Below are 21,679 nucleotides of genomic sequence, written 5' to 3' on the forward strand. Positions count from 1 at the left end.
TCTAACTGCCCCTCACCACCCCTGCCTGTGTCTAACTGCCCCTCACCACCCCTGCCTGTGTCTAACTGCCCCTCACCACCCCTGCCTGTGTCTACACCCCCTCACCACCCCTGCCTGTGTATGTCTAACCCTCCTCCTCTACCCCTGCCTGTGTATGTCTAACCCTCCTCCTCTACCCCTGCCTGTGTCTAACCCCCCTCACCACCCCTGCCTGTGTCTAACCCCCCCTCACCACCCCTCACCACCCCTGCCTGTGTCTAACCCCCCCCTCACCACCCCTGCCTGTGTCTAACCCGGTCAGTGTATGTAGGTCAGTGCATGTCAGATAAGTCAGTGTATGTGGGTCAGGTAGGTAAGTGTATGTAGGTCAGTGTATGTCAGGTAGGTAGGTCAGTGTATGTGTCAGGTAGGTCAGTGTATGTCAGGTAGGTAGGTGGTTTAGTGGTCAGCATTGATGGGCACTGGTAAGCCAGGCAGCAACCAGCAAGTCAGCGTACCCCCCGCTACACAACCACACAACCCCTCCGCCCAACCAAAAAAACCCAGCACCACTAGAGGCCCCCCCCCCCCCCCCCCCCCCCGTGCTGGCCTTGGACTTCGGGCTGAAGCCCCTGGTCTTTTTGCCTTCTAGCAACGCCCCTGCTTGGCAGTACCATGGTGTTGGGTGTATTTCTGCCAGTCACAGGCTGTGTCATGCCCGTCTAGCCTGTGTCTTGTAATAAAAAGGAGGAGAAGCCTCCATCATTTTAAGATGCAATATCTCACTCCCATTGTGTTTAGCTGGTTACCGGGCATGGAGCAGGAAGGAGGAAGAGGGCTGTCATTTACCATTTGTGTATACACCCACGTGTGACTCTATAGTCACATGGGCTGCTCAGATCTGATTTGGAGGGGGGGGGATGCTCAGCATAGAAACTCACTGTAAACTGAGCATGTGCAGAGCTGACGTCACTGCTTTGCAAAACCGTCAACTGCAGTGGGGATATGAACAGAAGGTGGAGATGGAGAACAGGATCAACCAGGTTTTTTGCAGAAAATGAATCCCATAGTGAACACATTCTCAGCATGAGAATATAGTACAACTGTAGATTAGTGTCTACTCAACAGCAAAATACAGTAGTAGCCGATGTAAATTTTATTTCTCCAAATGTACAATTTCCACTGCTAAATCAAGTTCTTCTATATGGAACCCTGGAGAGGAAAATTATATGAAAAGGCTGTCCTTAATGTATTATGTATGTTAAAAGTGAATTTTAGGTTTACTTGCACTTTAGTTTGTTTGGGCCAAGCTGGCCCACGCAAAATATTTCCAAGCCAGAACAGTCCATCCGCTGAGACTGCTGTAGTAGCATTAGCTACATACAGTAAGCAGTGCTGTTTCGGCAGCAGTACAAGTGACTCTAGCCCTGCTGCTCGATATAAAGAGTCGCTTGTAGCGCATCTCTGCCATTCAAGAGAAGCCTTGTCTTTTTATCAGTGAATCCTGGGCTTCCTTTGGCTGAGCTGGAGAGGCTTGTGTATTACATCATCTCCACCTCGGCCACTAAGCGCTTTTTATTCACTGATAATAAATGCAAGGCTTCTCCTGAATGCCAGAGATGTGCCAAGGCCCCCCCCCCCTTTTATATCTATCTATCTATCTATCCCGCAGGAACACAGCTTTTGCCTACTACATTTAAGTAATGCTACTACAATCTATTACAGCAGCCAGACTGTTCTGGCATGGAAAAAAATTTGTGTGGCCCAAACAAACTATCTAAAGTAAAAATAAGTCTGGATTTCTCAAAGCGTAACTCCACTTTTGTTGAGAAAAAAACATTCCCCTCTGGGTGATCTATGTACATTGCAAGGATTGTAACAACCTTTGTTGGAGATTCCTACCTTTTTTGTTATGCTGAAGTAATTGCTGTTTGTTCGTCTATGCCTCTGTTCTGAGTGGGTCTAATGGGAGTGGATTCATAATTATCAGTCAGCTGTGCACATGCAGAGCTCTGAGGAAAGCTGCTGGGCCTGCATCCCTTTAGACGTGTTCCAACTGGGAGTATCTCACCAAAAAATGACTTGTTGCAGGGGATGCCTGAAATCTGACTTATATCTTAGGCAGACTTCTGGGAAAATTGGTGAGCCAATCACACAAGCAGGAAATTGTTTTCTGCACATTCTGTGTACAGAACAACTCCCGGTAGCCGTATTTCATTGCATTTTTAGAAAATTGGAGCAGATGTAGATTGAAAAGGAAAGTCCATTTTTAATAATTCAATTACTATGACTTGTGTCAATTGTATACGCTATATGTTATTTTATTTTATTTTTTTTTTTTTTCCCACCCACGAAAGTGGAGTTACCCTTTAACTTTTTATTCTCCTCTCTTTTTTTTTTTGTTCCCATCTTTATTCCTCTTGTTGCATGGTATTCAACAATAAACATTTTTTTCTCCTTCTAGGTTGCCGTTCCAAATCTTACTGATGCTGTAAAAGATGCTGATCTCCTAGTCTTTGTCATTCCTCATCAGTTCATACATAAAATCTGCCAGGAGATTTCGGGGAAAGTTCATAACAAAGCTCTTGGAATAACCCTTATTAAGGTGATGATTTTTCAGCAATTATGGAAGGAGAAATGATATGGGCCAGTTTTATTAAGCAGGGAGATTTGAGCGTGTTCTTTTCTCTGCTGTATAACTTTATAACTGGTATCACAACCATTCTAGATATGCGTTTGTTGGTGTACAACACAAGCACCTACTGCTATAAAGCTATTCCAAGTAATATCTGTGCAGGGCTTGTGTTCCCAGAGGCATATGTGTCCAGCTGGAAGGGTGTAGCTCTGGTTCAGTTTCTGTCTTGCAGGTTTGGGCTTTCCTGTCCATTTCGTGTGTTCTCAGGTTTTCTTTCATGGTATGTTCCTCCAATGCCATAAAAGTAATTTTAGCTCTAGATCTGTTTTTATCGTAGTTTTAAATAACGTTTTGTTTATTTTTATAGTTTATCCACTTGCCAACCGCACTATAGCAGATTTACTGCTACAGGTGGCCGTTTTGTGCAGAACTGTGTGTGTGTGTGTGTGTGTGTGTGTGTGTGTGTGTGTATATATGTATATGTGTTTATGTGTTTATATGTATATGTGTTTGTGTGTGTGTGTGTGTGTGTGTGTGTGTGTGTGTATATGTGTATATGAGCCTGTAGCACATTGCACCAGCGATCAGCAGATCGCCGGTGCCATGCATGTCTTCTTCAGATCTGTTAGTGTATCTGTGTGCCCGTATGGGCAAGCAGATGTAATCTGACAGGAAGAATCAATGAACTACCACAGTGCTGCACAGCGCTGGGGTTGTTCACTGAGAACTACAAGCCGACAGCCGCAAAGGAGGTCAGGGCTTGTAACTCGTTCACACACAGCTGTGTGAATGAATGACACAACCATGTGTGCGGAGCCCTGCACTGCCATGCTGGTTTGAAAAAGTTACGGCACTTCGGCTGCAGCATTGGGAACATGTTACATGTTCCACCCTAAAAAAACAGGTGGAATATGTAACCTGTTCCCAAAGGTAAACTTATCCTTTAACCCTTTGATTGTCATAGTTGTTTAACCCCTTCCCAGCCAGTGTCAGTACACTAACAGTGCATAGCGTTAGCACTGATCATTGTATTAGTGTCACTGGTTCCCACAAAATGTCGGTGTCACTGTCCACAGCAATATTGCAGTCGTGCTATAAGTTGCTGATGGTTATATATATATATATATATATATATATATATATATATATATATATATATATAAAATTACAGGTCAAGTGTTTATACTTCTGCCATCCTTGTCTAGGTGAGGATGGCGTATGTGGTGCGATATCTACACATCTATCATGCATGTACAGATATAGCGCAGGTCTCTGCCAGTCTCTTCACAATGGGAAGGAAGTGTAAATCTCACCAAAGTGAAGAAAAATCCCTTTCTGGACAGTTGGCACTGGAGGAACTGACCTCTTGGATAAATGGAGATGGTGAGATGCCCCATCATTGATGCACAGCAGTAAAAACCTGAAACAAGTTAAAAATGAAAGAAAATAAACAAAATTAACTTGTGGCTTTGGATACACTTTAATTACTGCAAATAGCACCCTTAATTGGAACTTCCGAGTTAAAACCAGTTACATTAACATTGAGGGTGAGAAGCACAACCACTAAGCTAAACTACAGGAAGAACAGCCTCCATACATAATGTATAAATAACCCTATTTTCCTATACATCTGAAAACTATAGTAAGTATAGTACTTGTATTTTAAACTTTAAAACATATTGAGATGATCATATCTGCATATATATCTAATGCCTTTAAGAGGCTTTAGGATGGGAATTTGCTTCTTACAATTACATTCCTATAATATGAATGTTCATGGCATATGGCAGGGGTTTTTTTTTTTTTTTTTTGGGTTTTTTTTTTTTTTGTTTTGTTTTTTTTTTTTTAAAAGAAGAATGTCACTGATGCTGCAGATTTAGTCGCGCAGAGATTCTAAACGCCCTTCTTTAACAAGACGTTGTACCTTGTATTCTAGTTACGATGTAGCCACCACAGCCTGCCTTGTGCACTGTTCAAACAATGATCTATGGAAGTATGTATGGTATGTATGTACTCTGAGTTACATAGGTAGGCTGGTTGAAGAAAAGACACAAGTCCTTCTAGTGCTTCCGATAGAAAGAAAAAAATGTATAAAATCCTATATCCGCAGTTGGATGGAAGATGGAGGAATAGCTGAAGGACAGTCCAAAGCTCTATACACAGGCACAGTGTGTTGTAGAGGATCTCCTGAATGATGTCACATGTGGGCGGTGCAGTGGGTGTGGCTATGCATTTCGAAGGACCGCCTTTTTCAAGCCTTCATAGAAGGCTTGACAGAGAAATTCATTTGAAATGTGTAGCCGCGCACACTGCACGGCCGCTGGTGACCTCATCCAGGAGATCCCCCTGCAACACACGCTGCCTGTGTACAGAGCTTCGGACTGTCCTTCAGCTGCAGCTATTCCACCATCTGACAGCACTGCTATACAGCACTACAAGTGTGAACACAGAGAGGCTTTCATGCTGGGAGTGTTGAGTACATGCGTCTTTTTTGTTTTTTGTCATTTTATTTTTTATTTTTTTTCTTCCTATTTTAATTTTGTGAGTGGCCAATTTTGCATTTGATTTTACCATTACAGCTTTTTAACTCTACAGCACTTAGTGTTCCCTCTTCTTGTTTGTACTTCGCTTTTATGTGTAGCAATGGCGGCTGTACGGGTTTATATGAATGGGCAGTAGTGCACTGGTTAGATTGTACCTTTTTGTTCTCCCCTCCGGTAAGCATACCTGAATGTTGACTGGCAGCATGTATTCTGAATGCTGCTATTCATGGGATTATAGGTTGCAGTTATCAATATAATTGTTTTAAAACATTCATTATTAGATTAAATTGTTTATCCATCTGGAATTCAACATTAACACAAACATTTTTCACTGTATATAGTAAGTGGGTTTGTTCCCTTAAATATTTTGCACTCTATTTATTTTTCAGGGTATAGACGAAGGCCCAGAGGGTCTGAAACTAATTTCTGACATTATTCGTGAGAAAATGGGAATCGATATTAGTGTATTGATGGGGGCTAACATTGCAAATGAAGTGGCCGCAGAGAAGTTTTGTGAGACAACAATAGGTAAGCTGTATATAGCTATACTTGTGTATACTTTAACATTGGAGGATCCCTGTTCCGAGTGTCTGGCGAGCAAAGTATCCCTATAGTTCTGTAGGCACACACTAATGCCCAAATCTGGGGTTAACTATCCTCCCATGCAGTGGGGCTGCCTCCATACTGCAAGAGTTAAATGGTTGTTTGTGTAGGGGCTGTAAAAGCAGTTTTACTTGCCTGATCTGGCGCTCCCCTATACTTCAGCAGCAGACTGTCCCGCGTTGTCCTTGCGTCCAATGCAGGGCTGTAGGCCCTTGATTGGTTTTATTGCTTTTCCAGATTTCACTGACCTAAAGAGCAGGCAATCACTGCCGTGTGGTCGCAGGCACAGTGCAAGGAAGCATATAACTTTTTTTTTTTTCCAACTGACTTTGATTATCTGTGCCCTATGTACGTGTGTGTGTGTGTGTGTGTGTGTGTGTGTGTGTGTGTGTGTGTGTGTGTGTGTGTGTGTGTATATATATATACACACACACACACACACACACACACACACACACACACACACACACACACACACACACACACACACACACACACACACACACACACGTTCTAGCCAAGACTCAGCCTGAAGGGAAGACGCACAATTTTTGTTTTATCCAGCTGTTAAAAAAAAAAAAAAAAAAACGAATCACTGACTTCGAAAAAGGATTCCCCCCCCCCCCTTACGTCAGTATTTTGTTGAACCACCTTTTTACTTTAATCACAACCCTTAGTCTAGGGTATGTCTCTACTAACTTTGCACCAAGGTGGATAAAAATCTGTTTTTTTTTAAATTTTATTTTGATCAAATTTATTTAAATTTTAAAATGCTTTTGGAGTAAAAATCTATCTAAAGATAGTTTACTATTTAAGATACCTTAAAAATCTTAGTTCAGCATGAAATGGAGCTTAGTTATGTAGCATGAGGCTGTATATTCTGCAATATTTACATTTTTGGTAAACTCATTCAATGAATGCGAGCAGAGATAACAACATGCACTGCATTAATGCACTCACATACTTTCACAGCGAGATGAAACAAAGTTCAGGAATATTCCTTTTTTCCCATTGTTTGCAAATCTATGTACACCACAAACTGTATGATTTGAAGAGAAATGCATCTGTACCAGGCTCTAAGTGTGAGGAGGAAGGGCAGGCAGTAAAAATGAAAGTGAAACGTTCTAAGCAGCTTATAAACCTTGTGATCTTTCTGCACATAGCTTGAATTGCTTTATTCCTCCCTTGAGGAGCAAAATGGCAGCAGGCCGTGAAAGAGACCCAGTTTGGGAATATTTATTAAGCTGACAGCTTATTATTCTAAACAGGAAACCTTAATTTTCTTTGCAAATATTAAAGATTGAAACTACTAGCAAGATTGAGGCCTTACATTTAAAGAGCACCTGTCATTTCAGATCCACCATGGCAGCGCCTGTTAGCGGGCATCCACTCACCTGCCTCCACGTCCCTCACCTTGTCATTGCCCCATCACCAGCCGTCCCATTAAAGTGAATGGGACTGTCGGTGAGTCAACAGCGGGTCAGATGACAGTTACTCTTTAAAAAATTATGCTTTAAATTGAGTTGATTTAAATCAAGCCTTTTTACTAGTAACTTAAATCATGATTTTAAATCGACTTGATTTAAATCAAATCCACCCTGCTTTGCATATCTAGATTTTGCAATATTTGCCCACTCTTCTTTGCAGAACTACTCAAGTTCAGTTAAATTTGATGGTGACTATTTCTGGACTGCAGTCTTCATGTTGTTCCACAGATTTTCAATGGGTTTTAGGTCTGGGCTCTGACTAGGCCATGCAAGGACATTCACCTTTTTCTCCTTCAACCACTATGTGGTCATTTTTGCTGTGTGCTTTGGGTCATTGTCATGTTGGAAGGTAAACCTTCTTCCCATTGACCACTTTCTGGCAAAGGGCATCAGATTTTCCTCAAGAATTTGATGGTATTTTGAATCCATTTTTCTTCCGTCCTGACAAGTGCTCCAGTCTTTGCTGCAGAGAAATACCCCATAACAGGATATTACCACCTCAATTCTTTACTGTAGGAATTAGTGTTTAGATGGTGAGCTGTATTTGATTTCTGCCAGACATATCATTTGGTGTTGAGGCAAAATCATTTAATTTTAATCTCATCTAACCATGTGGCCTCAGAATCTTTAAGTTGGTCAGATGAGACAAAAATTGGGTTATTTGGCCTCAACACCAAATGATATGTCTGTTTTATAGATCATATATGTAATCAGAGCAAGGTATAGGAGTGTCCGTTGTCTGTTTAAAAGCCTCAGCTATGTAGACCTGCTTTAGAGTATATTTTCTCTGATTATGTATCGTTACTGTATGCCCACTTGTAGTAATGGAATTATTATCCATATTGTATAACACATTAAACTATAATCATTCAGCAGACAAAATAAAAGCTATTTATATCCAATCAAGGAATAAATTCTGCACACTCAGACATAGAATTGTTTGCCCTGCATAATTTCATTATGTCTCCTGAATGTCTTGAAAGCGACAAATAGGAGACATAATGTTCTAGCTATCCAATTTCATGCTTTGGAGATCAGGTAATAATGTGACGCCCATAAAAAGTGCTCGGGGTTTATTAATATGTATATTAAAATGGTCATTAAAACCCTTTCAGGGCAGTTGATGTATCTTTTTTAATGTTGCATGTTCAGCCGCATTATAATTGTTTCCTTTCTTTTGGGATCGATATTTGGTGAACCCACTTCGGGGAATTTTGAAAGGCTAAATGGGGGCGTTGGGTGTTGTTATAACTGTTCCCTATAATACTGCAGCTCCATTGACCTATTTTCTGTGCTCAGTGGTCGTTGGGAATACTCAGCCCAAAGTAGAGAACAGGACCGTGTGTGGGGCCTGAAATTGGAGGCCATGAAATCTTGACGACGTTTGCTCATCATTGAGCAAATTTTTGTATTTCCCTTTTTTTGTTTTTTTTTTGGGTTTTTTTTGTTTTTTTTTTGTTTAACAGAAGTTACTTTCACATGTTAAAGATATGCACACCCAACATTTCATATTCCTGATATGTGCCTGCTGTACCATGCACTTGTAGGAAAAGGGATCCTGTTCTCTTTTGTACTGTTTTTCTTTGTGTGAAATACTGTTGTTCCAGCTAGGCCCTCTGCTTTCAATCAAAAACTGACCACAATAGGCATGAGGTCAGTTCTTTACCTGTTCTGGTGCTCGGCCTGCTCTCCTGCAGTGATCAGACTTGTGCACAGCCATTTACTAGGACCAGTGTGCTGCTGTGCCCCCCCCCCCCCCGTGTTACACCCATATTTATGTGGGTGTAACATGTTACTAAAGGTGAACTTATCCTGGTGCTGACCATGTGTTCATTTATAGGCTTGTAAGTTTAGTTGAAAGCACAAGCAACTGTGACAGTTATCATTCAGGACATGCCCTGAATGAAGCTATTTCAGGAAATAGGATGGATTTGTTTAATAATGGGTATTTAATTGTCCCTATCTAATGCATCTAGGGGTGAGCGACAGAGGCCCACTCTGCGTTTTTTATTAGAAAATGTCACTTTCTAATTAAAATCCACTAACTGACACACTTCCCCACCCTTCCCAACCCTCTCTTACCCAATATACTGTAACCTAGAACCTCCCCCAGATGTTTCCTTGCTTCTACTGGTGACCTCTTGCGGTGTGGTAAATCTTGTGGCCATAAATCTTCTGGTGCTGGCCTTGTACGTCATAAACGTCACAGTATACCTAACTAAACTCAGGTCAGTTCCTGATTACCAGGGTGCCATACAATGGCTTCCCCAACACAAGCAGGTAGCTTTCTCTTTTTTTTTTTTTTTTTTTCTTATAAAGTGTTTGGTGAGTACTCACCCAGCAGCAGCCTCCCTCAGCAGAGAGGGAGAGAGCCCTGGGCATCAGTCAGCTCACACATATAAAGGCCTGTGGACAGCTGAAACTAAACGAGGTCTGGACACTAGATGAGATGTGGACCTAGGAATGGAGGCTCAGTCCTACCCAAAACTCTACAAAGTCTCCGGGTTCCAGGACCTACCACAGAACCTAAAATTCAGGAAAAAAAACAATGTTTATTCTCTCCACATTTTGTGAACTCTGGAGCCCTTTACCATGTGTAGGTGAGAAATCTACAGTAGATGACACGTACACACCATCCATAAATGTTTGCCACTTGAAATGACTGATATAACCCTAAATAGCTTAGAGGGCCTTCTTGCAAAGCAATACAGTATTTATTTATTTATTTTTTTTTTTTTTGAGCCAACAAATTCTTGTTTTAGATTTGAGAAAAACCCTCTAAGGATATCTATTTTGTGGAATGTTTGTTTTAATGCTGTTCATTGTTTTTTTACCCAGGGAGCAGAGTGCTTGAACAAGGGTTTTTATTTAAAGAACTTCTGCAGACCCCGAATTTCCGTATAACTGTGGTGGACGATGCAGATACTGTGGAACTTGTGGTGCCTTAAAGGAGACATTTTTTGTTTTTTCATGTGACTTCTGCTGCCCTCTTGTACATCTCTGCAACTTTGGTATAAGTCTCCATCTCAAATGCTGTTCAGATTTTTTGAAATCTCTTGCATTTTTATGTTTTGCATACCATTGTAGTATTTAAATAACATACAGTATTCTATCATTTTACCTGACCAGAATGAGTTTACAATTCCAAAAAAAAAAAAAAAAAGTTCCTCAGCATAGACTGAAAATATTTGTTTTTTTTTTTTTGTTTTTTTTTTGTGTGTATATAAATAATATGCAGCTCTATTTGTATTTATAAACCTTTTAAAACCGAAGTACATCTAAAGCGTTTTTGGCCATACTGCTTTTGTGGGACACAGGAGTGCACTTACTTTTGTTTTCCCAGAATCAGCCGATGGGGGTAAAGCCCACTCTCAGCTGAGGTCACAGAGCCGCTCCAGGTTCTGAAAGGATCCGACTATATTGTCGGTATCCAGCCTGCTGTCTGACAGCTGGCTCTGGCTCTTAGCGTGTGGCTGAAAGCCAGAGACAGCTGTGCTCCGTGCTGTAGAGGCAGAATGGAGAGCAGTGGCTAAGTTACTGCTCCTTGCTCTCAGAAATGACTGATTAGCTGTCATGTGATCACTCAGAGGCGGTGGGTGGCAACTGCAGCATCAAACCAATGATGAAGCGTGTGTGTGGTTTGTGGTGTGTTTTTTTTTTTTTTTTTTTTTTTTGTTTTTTTTTTTTTTTTGTTTTTTTTTTTTTTTATACCCCAAACTTCTTTTTAAATGTATATTTGAAATGCAAGTACCTGAATTTGTCTTGATATCAGCCACTTTTAATCCTCAGTATAGCAGCACTTACTGTAGAATGAGGGAGAGAGAGGGGCATCACTTGAAGCCGACGGACGTGCTGCATGCTGACAATGAACATGATAGAAGAAGGGAGTGGAGTGAGCAGAGAGATGACCTGATCAGTTTGCTACTATTCCTTCAGTGTCCAGTCACAGGCTTGGAGATGATACCACTGTGTTCTTTAGCTATAACCAAAAAAGTGATGTAATGGGCTTGGCTTTACTGTCTGGCTGTGTAAATTTCAGAACTAGATAGACAGATAAAAAAAAAAAAAAAAAAAAAAATATTTTGAAGAATAATCTCGCTCCTTTAATGCTCTTCATCTGTGTATGTAGATGTTTGCCAGGAGGTAAGCTTTAAAAGATACTGTACATGTCCTTTGCCTATTCAAGGCAAAATAACAGGTTGATAGCGTAGCTCTGTTGCTGATGCCCCCACTACCCTGTTAGCTCACTGGAGCTGTAAAAATAAAACCTTTATCCCTGTGTGGGTTGGGTCAGAATGTAAGTTCACATAATGCTAAGGATCTTCTCCCCACCATTGTGATTTGGGGGGGTTTGAGTATTTGAAGTGAAAGGGACCTGCTATGTCCTGAATGGACACCATTTGGGTTGACTTTAAAGTGCAACTCTAGTTTTGTTGGGGGGGGGGGGGGGGGGGGGAGACAAACCAAGTCCCTCTGGGAATATAAGATGCCTTTTTGCAGTTCCAAACCTCTTCTCTGTTTTGAAGACATTATGGTTTGTTTCACTTATACCTTTTCACACCTATTTTCTGATTGAAGGGTCAGCATTTGTTTTTTTTTTTGCACCTTTTACAAATAAGTGTGCCAGTTTCATGTGGGGACTTAGATTTCCAGGGACATTCTGTGCATGGATGTGCAGAACACTTTCAAGTCACCATATTGCACAAAAATTATTTTGATAACAGCAGCTTGCTTATCGAGTCGGGACTTTTTTTTTATTTATTATTTAAATTACACATGACATATGTAGCAGTTATATACACTATATTGCCTAAAACAGTATTGGGATGCCTGCCTTTACATGCACATGAACTTTAATGGCATCCCAGTCTTAGTCTGTAGGGTTCACTATTGAGTTGGCTCCACCCTTTGCAGCTATAACAGCTTCAACTCTTCTAGGAAGGCTGTCCACAAGGTTTAGGAGTGTCTATGGGAATGTTTGATCATTCTTCCAGAAGTACATTTGTGAGGTCAGGCACTGATGTGGACGAGAAGGCCTGGCTCGCAGTCTCTGCCTCTAATTCATCGCAAAGGTGTTCTATCAGTTTGAGATCAGGACTGTGCAGGCCAGTCATGTTCCTCCACCTCAAACTCACTCATCCACGCAATTTACAGAAGTATTGGGCCATACCTCCAAATCATTTAGTGGAGGGTGATTATGATGTGGGGTTGTTTTTCAGGAGTTGGGATGGGCCCCTTAGTTCCAGTGAAGGGAACTCCTTAGGTGTCAGCATACCAAGACATATTTGAACAATTTCATGCCCCCAACTTTGTGGGAACAGTTTGGGGATGGCTCCTCCCTGTTCCAACATGACTGCACACCAGTACACAAAGCAAGATCCATAAAGATATGGATGAGCTAGTTTGGGGTGGAAGAATGTCAGGTCAGGACTCTGTGCAGGCAGTCACATTCCTCCACCCCAAACTTGCTCATCCATGTCTTTATGGACCTTGCTTTGTGCACTGGTGCGCAGTCATGTTGGAACAGGGAGGAGCCATCCCCGAACTGTTCCACAAAGTTGGGAGCATGAAATTGTCCCAAAAATGTTTTCGCATGCTGACTCCTTAAGAGTTCCCTACTCTGAAAAGAGGGGGTCAAGCCCAACCCCTGAAAACAACCCCACACCATAATCTCCCCCCCAACAAAAGATTTGATACTGAACTTTTGAAATTGTGTGAATGAGTGAGTTGGGGTGGAGGATCTTGACTGGCCTGCACAGAGTCCTGACCTCAACCTGATAGAACACCTTTTGGGCTGAATTAGAGCAGAGAATGCGAGCCAGGCTTCTCGTCCACATCGGTGCCTGACCTCATAAAAGTGCTTCTGGATAAATGGTTTAAACATTCCCATAGACACACTCCTATACCTTGTGGACAGCCTTCCACTCAATGGTGAACCCTACGGATTAAGACTGGGGTGCCATTAAAGTTCATGTTTGTGTAAAGGTGGACGTCACAATAATTTTGGCAATGTAGTGTATGTTACAAGAGTTTTGTTCACAAATGTCAGGTTTCCTTTTAAATGGGCAAAAACTGTTTGCCTGGCATTGTAGAGCAAATCCCTTTTGTCCTAAATGTAACAGTGGCCCCACCACTTTGATCCACACGATGTGGAGATGTCCTAAACTTCTAGATATTGGAAAGGGGTTCTGACTACTATAGGATTGTTTTTTTTCAGGTTACTTTAGCAGAAGATCCAGGAATATGTTTATTGAACATGGTGGACGAGGCTAGATTACCAGAAAATACATGTACCTATTACTCAAGTGCTATTCAAGCCCACAAATTTGCTCAAAAATGGTTATCCCCCTATTGCCCCACTTTGGAGGAACTGAAAACACAAAGCTAATCTGCCAATACAGGAACTGCCCAAAAAAATGTAAAAATAATTGCAATAGGTGGCTTGTTATCCCGGCTTAGCACCATCTTCATTTCATTCTGAATAGATTATGGCAGGGGTCTCAACTGGCGGCCCTCCAGCTGTTGCGAAACTACAAGTCCATGAGGCATTGCAAGGCTGACAGTTACAAGAATTGACTCCCACAGGCAAAGGCATGATGGGACATGTAGTTTTGCAACAGCTGGAGGACCGCCAGTTTGAGACCCCTGGATTATGGTCTTAAGGAGGGAGACACTGGCTGGCGTGTCCTATATGGAGGGTACCTGGGTATTCATGGTGATCAGCCAGTTATATTGTTTATGGCTGTATGAAATGTATATAGGATTTAGAAGGCAAGGCGCTGAATGTGGTGTGGGGGGTGTTTATTTTTATTTTTCTGGTGTATTTATATTGGCTTTTTTTCTTGTATAGGAATATTTTAAGGAAATTCTATTTCTGAAAGGTTTATAATTATATTGACTTTTACCTGTAATTGAGAGATTGGATTACATGATTGATGGTTTTGTAAAAGAGATGTCTAAAGACTAATAAAAATTCTTAGAAGGAAGAAAAAAAAAGTAACTTCAAAGTGAACATTTGCTCCATTTTAGCTTTCAAAAGGAAGTCGTGCCTAAAATTGGACTGGGCTGCTATTACCTTTACTGCCGAAAAGGCCTCCTCCTGTGCCTCTCCTGATTTTGATTCACCTAAAGCCCTCCAGCCACCATTTCACAGGCCAGTTAGGCCGGCCATACACGGTTTGAATGTCGGCTGGTTCAGCAGGAAACGGCCGGGATTCAAACCATTAATGGGCAACCAGCCTGCTGGATTTTTCTTGCGATTTATCGCAAGCAGATTCTACAGCCTTACCAGATAATCACGGTCTTCTGGCGGGGATGACTTCTCCCACCTGCCATAATCGTGTCTCTGTATTGATGAGGGGAATTGTGCAAAATTTTAATTCTTTGTACCGTGTGTGGCCGGCCTTGGGCTGTCTTAGTGGCCAATAATGCCACTCCAATTGTTAGACTGAAGTCTAAAAATCATCATGTCTAAAATCATCATGTCTCGGTATCGAAATGAAATTTTAGGTGCACAAAGCAGAGCTTTTTCTGGCTAATGAAGCATTGTGATGGCACACATCTTGTGCCCATCGCCTCTTAGGCATGCCTTTCAAAAGTAAACATTTTAGGATAGATTTGAAGTTTTTTACCTTGAGGCAGAATTTTACCAATTACTTCTCTTAAAGCAGAACTAATGGGTTTATTTACTAAAGGCAAATCCGCTTTGCACTACAAGTGCAGTCACTGTAGATCTGAGTGGAACATGCAAGGAAAATTAAAAAACAGCATTTTTGCTTGTACATGATTGGATGATAAAATCAGCAGAGCTTCCTCTCAGATTTACAGCGACTGCACTTCCAAGTGCACTTGTAGTGCAAAGTGGATTTGCCTTTAGTGAATCAACCCCTTAAATGTCTCAATCCACATTTAAGTATTTTTAATCCTTATGCTGCTAGCATTAGTAAATAGATGGGAAAGAATGTTTTTTTATATTTACTTGTTTTCAACCACTTGCACTCCAGAAAGTTTTACCCCCTTCATGACCAGAGCGTTTTTTTTTCTATTCAGCGATGCGCTACTTTAACTGGCAATTGCGCGGTCATTCAACACTGTACATGTGTGTATGTGTATGTATATATGTGTGTGTGTGTGTGTGTGTATGTGTATGTGTATATATATATATGTGTGTGTGTGTGTGTATGTGTATGTGTATGTATATATGTGTGTGTGTGTGTGTGTATCTATCTATCTATCTATCTATCTATCTATCTATCTATCTCTGTCTGTCGCTGTGAACAGCGACTTGTTGTGGGACTGTGATAGTGTGGCAGGCAATCTGGCGCTAACACCCTTGCTGGGGGGTTGACTAACTGACGTTGACACAAATGGTGATCAAATATAATGCTGTACACTGTATTAACCGCTTCAGCCCCGGAAAATTTTACCCCCTGTCTGACCAGAGCACTTTTTACAATTTGGCACTGCGTTACTTTTACTGACAATTGCGCGGTTGTTCGACGCTGTACCCAAACAAAATTTACGTCCCCTTTTTTTTTTTTTTCCCCCGCAAATAGAGCTTTCTTTTGGTATTTGATCACCTCATGCGGTTTTTATTGTTTGCGCTATAAACAAAAAAAGCGACGATTTTGAAAAGAAAAAATATTTTTTACTTTTTGCTATAATATCCCCAAAAATGGAAAAAGAAAAAAAAATGTCTTCATCAGTTTAGGCCAATATATATTCTTGCAAAAGAAAAAAAATATCGCGATAAGCATATATTGATTGGTTTGCGCAAAAGTTATAGCATCTGCAAACTATGGGAAAGATTTATGGCATTTTTATTATTTTATTTTTTACTAGTAATGGCGGTGATCTGCGATTTTTAGCGGTATTGCGACGGACAGATTGGACACTTTTGACACTTTTTTTTTGGGACCATTGACAACTATATAGCGATCAGTGCTATAAATATGCACTGATTAGAGTGTAAATGTCACTGGCAGGGAAGGGGTTAACACCTAGGGGGCGATCAAGGGGTTAACCGTGTGGGGATGGGAGTGACTAGGAGAGGAGACGTATCGTTTTTCCTACATGCTACAATATGTTTCCTCTTCCCTGACAGCGCAGGGATTTGTGTGTTTACACACACGAATCCCCGTGCCTGCCGGCCACACGCATCTGGTCCCCCACCATGCAGCGTGCGCGCCCTCTGGTGGCTGACAAGCAGAAGGACGTACCTTATGGGGTTTCGCCCAGGGGAGCCATTCTGCCGCAGTATATCTGTGTGAGATGGTTGGGAACCGGTTAATGGCACTGACTAGTAAGGGGTTAACTGTGTGTCTAACAAGTATAATGTGTGTAATATGTGCTGCCTTTACTAACAGACCTGGCTGTCGCTGATCTGTCTATAGAGCCATGTGTCTGTAAACACAAGACTGTGTGCTGTAAGTGGCTACAGTCAATCAGCATGTCTCAGCAGTAAATTATTGGCTGGGACCTGCTGACAAAATCCCGCTGTAGCCAGTGACAGCGCAGATTAGCAGGGGGTGTTCATAAGCGCCACTAACCTGGGACAGGCTGAACGATGTACATGATCCAGCCTGCCTGTGCTACCCGCCCATAGTAAATATCCTGTGGGTGGCAACTGGTTAAATTGCTTTTTATGTTTCTTCCTGGTCTCTGGCCTAGGCCAAAATGTTGTAAATACACCCCAGAAGTGTGTGTGTGTGTGTGTGTGGTGTTTGTTTTTTGTTTTTTCCCCAAGCTAGGCACACCTGTCTGCATGCCTGAGCTAAGGGCCAGATGTATTCCAGAAGGCAAATGCTACCTGAATCATCTGCCCTTACTAATGATGGCTGTGGCTAGAAATGCTATCAGGGGTGGGGGGGTTCATAATGATTTCTCAGCAAAATAAAGCATGGTGACATGGATGGCAGGGGAGCTTGCTTCAAATCTTAAAAATAAATTTAAATTGCGTTTTTTCTGTTTGTGGTGCTTAGATAGTTGAGTTCTGCTTTAAGTGATCTAATAAGTCTTCTTAAAATCCTAGATTTAAAAAGCGAAATTGAACAGCACTAATAAATTTGATGCACGCTTGTGCATTTTTTGTGTGTGTGTGTGTGTGTGTGTGTGTGTGTGTGTGTGTTATATAAAACCTTGCTTTGCCTAAGGGAAATATAGTGAGCGCCTAACATATATGGTGAACAGCAGATATGCTTATTAAGCCACAAAACTGGCCCACCAATAGTCTGTTTCTGACCAATGAGTTATTTTGCATTGTATTATGTAGGTTGATTACATATTGGTTCTGGGAGACTGAGTCAAAAGATGTTGCGCAATTTTTTTTGCTTTTAACACAGATGGAAATAAAGAAAATTTTTTGATTATTTTTTTTTTTCCCCCATCAACAGTGTCAGTCTTGATGCGTGAATCCCTCCTGCAGCGCTATGGTGTTCTGCCAGGGGGAAGCCTTCCCTGCCAGCAGAACACAATGGTCACTGCTGGTGACTATAGCTGCTGGAAGTGATGGCATGCAAAGAAATCAGACAGGCTGGTCGTACTGATGTCGCTAAATGGATCGACTTCAGTACAACCAGCCTGCCCATAGATGGTTTGAATCTTGGCCTGTCCCTGCTGAACTGGTTGAGATTCGACCCCTCTATGGCCGGCTTTAGGCTGGCCGTACATGATCGATCCTTCCTTCCTTCCTTCCTCTTCTGCTTTTTTTTTTTTTTTTTTTTTTTTCTTCTTCGTTCAACCAGCAGGTTGCAGAATACAGTTATCAATGTTGCCTTCTATAGCCAGGAGCAAGGATCGTTCAGGGAAAACCTGACAAGCTGGTTGTACACAAGTCGATTGACTTGTGTACAACCAGTTAGCCCATGCATGGATCGAAATGCCATCGGTCCTTGCTAAACCTGTTGTTTCTTTTTTTTTTTTCTCTTGATCATGTATGGCTGGTTTAACGCTCCGCTGTCTGGCTCAAAACCAGAAAACAAAACATTAATTCCATTTTTAATAATGTGTTCAGTTTGCCAGGGAACAAAGAGTATATGGAGATGAGCGTTTCCTGAGGAAAGCAAGGTTGGGGGAGGCTTGTCAGCTAAAATGTTTCTGGCAAGCAGATAAGTGTATAGAGATTGGGGGGGGGAGTGCCATTTTGGCAAAGGAGCCTTCTCTCTGCTAGCTGCATTGTTGGAAGGCTGTGGAGGGAGGAGGGGAGGAATGCTCTGTTTTTAAACCTTACAGCTAGCACTGGTCTACATAGAGAGAGCCTAAATTTTACCAGAATTGGGTCACTAATGAAGGAAAATTTAAGTTCTGCATATTTATTGGCTCCAGTTTCCAAGATACAGCTTCAGGTCAAAATTGCATCAAAATAATTCAATTATGAGGAGGATGTGCGATTACGCTCCATAACTTTTCTTCAAAATGTGATCTAGCAATGAGAATGGTACCACACTAATCATTATAAATATATCTTTTTGTTGATTCCAATAACATAACTTTTCTTTCATTTATTGTTTTTTCATGCTCCCTCCACACCATTGGGACTGCGAAGGGCATGGACTTTTTCTTGTTTAGCCAATGACGATGATGTGATGCAACAATGAGGGGCCCAACTCTTGTCCTGATTCCCTATTTTGCATCCAAAATACAGGCAGTATGCTTTTTTTTTTTTTTTTTTTTTTTTTTTTTAACCACTGCCATCATGCTGCACTTTTGAGATGCAAATGTAACCTTGCCACAAATGTAGCAGAAGTTATTTGCATTTTTTTTTTTTCAGTTTGGACGCATCTTGGCTTCTGAGGGAAAATATCACCCAACTGTTCCTTGGAAATGTTAGGCAATGACAATTTCACAAGTCACCAGATCTAACTGTATGATGCGTAGATCTGACCCAGGCAAATGTACCTTGCAATAAAAGAACAATAAATTACAGTTGGGTAATCTTTAGTCTCAATGTGAAAATAAATATATCCACTTCCATGTGGTACCATTCTCCTACTGTACTCGAAATTACAAGGATTCATGATCATCAGACGCCTCCCTCCCTTGTAGGCAGATGTACTCGCCTGTGTATAAATATGTAATGTTAAATATCTTTAGCCAACCAGCACCTTTTTATCACCTGTTTTCTAATTCATCTAACAAAATATGTAAGAATCGGCACGTTTTTATCTCAGAGGTTGATCATTTCCCAAAGTTTTGTAGACCAGTGTAGCCTTGGATAACACACAGGAAGATGGTACACAGCATTACAGGTATTTTGCCCCCCCTGGGGTACAGAACATAATAATAAAAATGGAAGTGAGACTTCTTCTATTATGCTATGTGTTCATTGTGTCTATTTCCTAATAATAATAATAAAAAGGGGGAAAAAATGGATTTTAACCCTACTATAATAAGGGCTTTCTGAGAAAAAAAAATATGACACGTTTTTGTTTTTAGTAGAATTTTTCTGCCGGAACAGGTTGAGCAACATTCCAGTGTCGTAGAAGCCGCTACTTCAGTCCATCCTTATCTATTAGTACACACACAGATCCCGGTTCTAGCTCTGTCACGAGGGAACACGCTGCAGGCTCTTGAAGAGCCGACGCACAGCTGCGATGGCTCACGCAGGGGAGCCAACCTACTGCGGCAGCGGCTGGTCGGGAAGTGGTTAAGATATACAGAATAGGAAAATGTGCCCATGTATTGGATAGCTGTGCCGAATATGTTTTTTGATACACTTTCGCAACCCTGCAAGGTGTTTTTCTACATTGAAAGAAGATTAAAAAAGTAAAAATCTTTGCTGCACCCTGTTTCACCAGGTTTTAGATAATTACTCATTTTATTAGTGTTCTGTTGCCGAAAAAGCTTACTTTGAGCAGAAATACATGTGTGGCTTCGGCATTCAGTTGCTTCATTTAAACACTTAAGGCCTCGTTTTGGATTTTACGTGTTTACATGTTTAAAACAGGTTTTTTTGCTATAAAATTACTTAGAACCCCCAAACATTATATATTGTTTTTTTTTTTTCTAACACCCTAGAGAATAAAATGGCGGTCAATGCAATACTTTTTTTCGCGCCGTATTTGCGCAGCGGTCTTATAAGCGCACTTTTTTTGGAAAAAATTCACTTTTTTGAATAAATAAGACAACAGTAAAGTTAGCCCTTTTTTTTTTTTTTATATTGTGAAATATAATGTTATGCCAAGCAAATTAATACCCGACATGTCACGCTTCAAAATTGCGCCCGCTTGTGGAATGGCGTCAAACTTTTACCCTTAAAAATATCCATAGGCGACGTTTAAAAAAATTCTACAGGTTGCATGTTTTGCGTTACAGAGGAGGTCTAGGGCTAGAATTATTGCTTTAGCTCTACCAGTCGCGGTACTACTTCACATGTGTGGTTTGACCACTGTTTTCATATGTGGGCGCTACTCGCATATATGTTCGCTTCTGCGCGCGAACTCGTCGGGACAGGGCGCTTTAAAAAATTTTTTTTTTACTTATTTCTTCACTTCACGAACCCGCCGCAGAGACCACCATTATCGGAAACACGACCGGCTCCTGTAAAGGTGGATACCTCGGTTGTGGCAGGAGCTGCTGCCGTTACTGGGCTATCCACCTGCAAAGTGCCGACATATCTGTACAGGAGCCGGTCGGTAAGTGGTTAAACCCTACTTTTAGCATACTTCTCTTTCAGATCATAGCTCCTAAAAGCTGTCGTTTTTTTTTCTTAGTTAAGCAGATATTTCTCAATACATTAATGGTTTTGAAGCAATTTACTGTTAGCTTGTTTTGAGAACACTTTGCTGTGATTCTTGCTGTTTTCCTTCTCCTGACGCGTGTGCAGCCTGTCAATGTACCGAGTGTTTACACAGCTGAGTAATAGATAAGCCACGTTTACCGTTGACAGGAGTGCCGCACATTTTGCCATCATCTGGTGCAGCCTGCAGTGTATAATAAGATTTGCTGCTTACATGGGAACAGCATTATATCCATATCGTGATTCTGTTTATAGATGCGACCTGCCAAATAACTCTTATTTCTGGCCCTGAGATTAGAGGAAGAAGTCAATTCCAGCGAAAGACTAATATACGTATTTAAAACTCGGAGCCTGCATGGCAGATAGGAAATCTGTGTTCTTGCATCAGTAGTCATTAGAGTTTTGCTGGAAGATTGCTTATTTTTCTGTTGCTAATACTGTTGTGGGTTTTTATTTTTTCGTGTTTATTTTCAGCTATGTTGACATTCATTTATTTTGCTTATGCCAGCGAGTTAAATGGTCCAAAAATGCACTTTTTAAAATCTAAATCTGGTTTATAGTGTAATTTTGTTGCTCATCAGTCACACATCCTTCTCGGCTGCTGCTTCTTTTAAACAGCCGGTGTCATTCTTGGTAGAAGCTTTTTCTGACTTGTTATTAAAGTGTCACTAAACCCACATCATAAAAAAAACTATCA

At 41.2% G+C, this 21,679-nt stretch overlaps 1 protein-coding gene across 1 annotated transcript in view; it reads left to right on the forward strand.

Annotated features, from left to right (window-relative positions):
- Nucleotides 1–21,679, forward strand: part of GPD1L (glycerol-3-phosphate dehydrogenase 1 like) — a 69,015-nt gene that overhangs the window by 21,795 nt on the left and 25,541 nt on the right. The window contains exons 3-5 of the mRNA XM_073630291.1: nucleotides 2,444–2,584; nucleotides 5,547–5,685; nucleotides 10,086–10,183. Coding sequence (XP_073486392.1) covers nucleotides 2,444–2,584; nucleotides 5,547–5,685; nucleotides 10,086–10,183 — 378 coding nt within the window. The remainder of the gene's footprint in view (nucleotides 1–2,443; nucleotides 2,585–5,546; nucleotides 5,686–10,085; nucleotides 10,184–21,679) is intronic.

The sequence above is a fragment of the Aquarana catesbeiana genome, linkage group LG05 (assembly GCF_042186555.1).
Source record: "Aquarana catesbeiana isolate 2022-GZ linkage group LG05, ASM4218655v1, whole genome shotgun sequence".
NCBI classification, from domain to species: domain Eukaryota; kingdom Metazoa; phylum Chordata; class Amphibia; order Anura; family Ranidae; genus Aquarana; species Aquarana catesbeiana.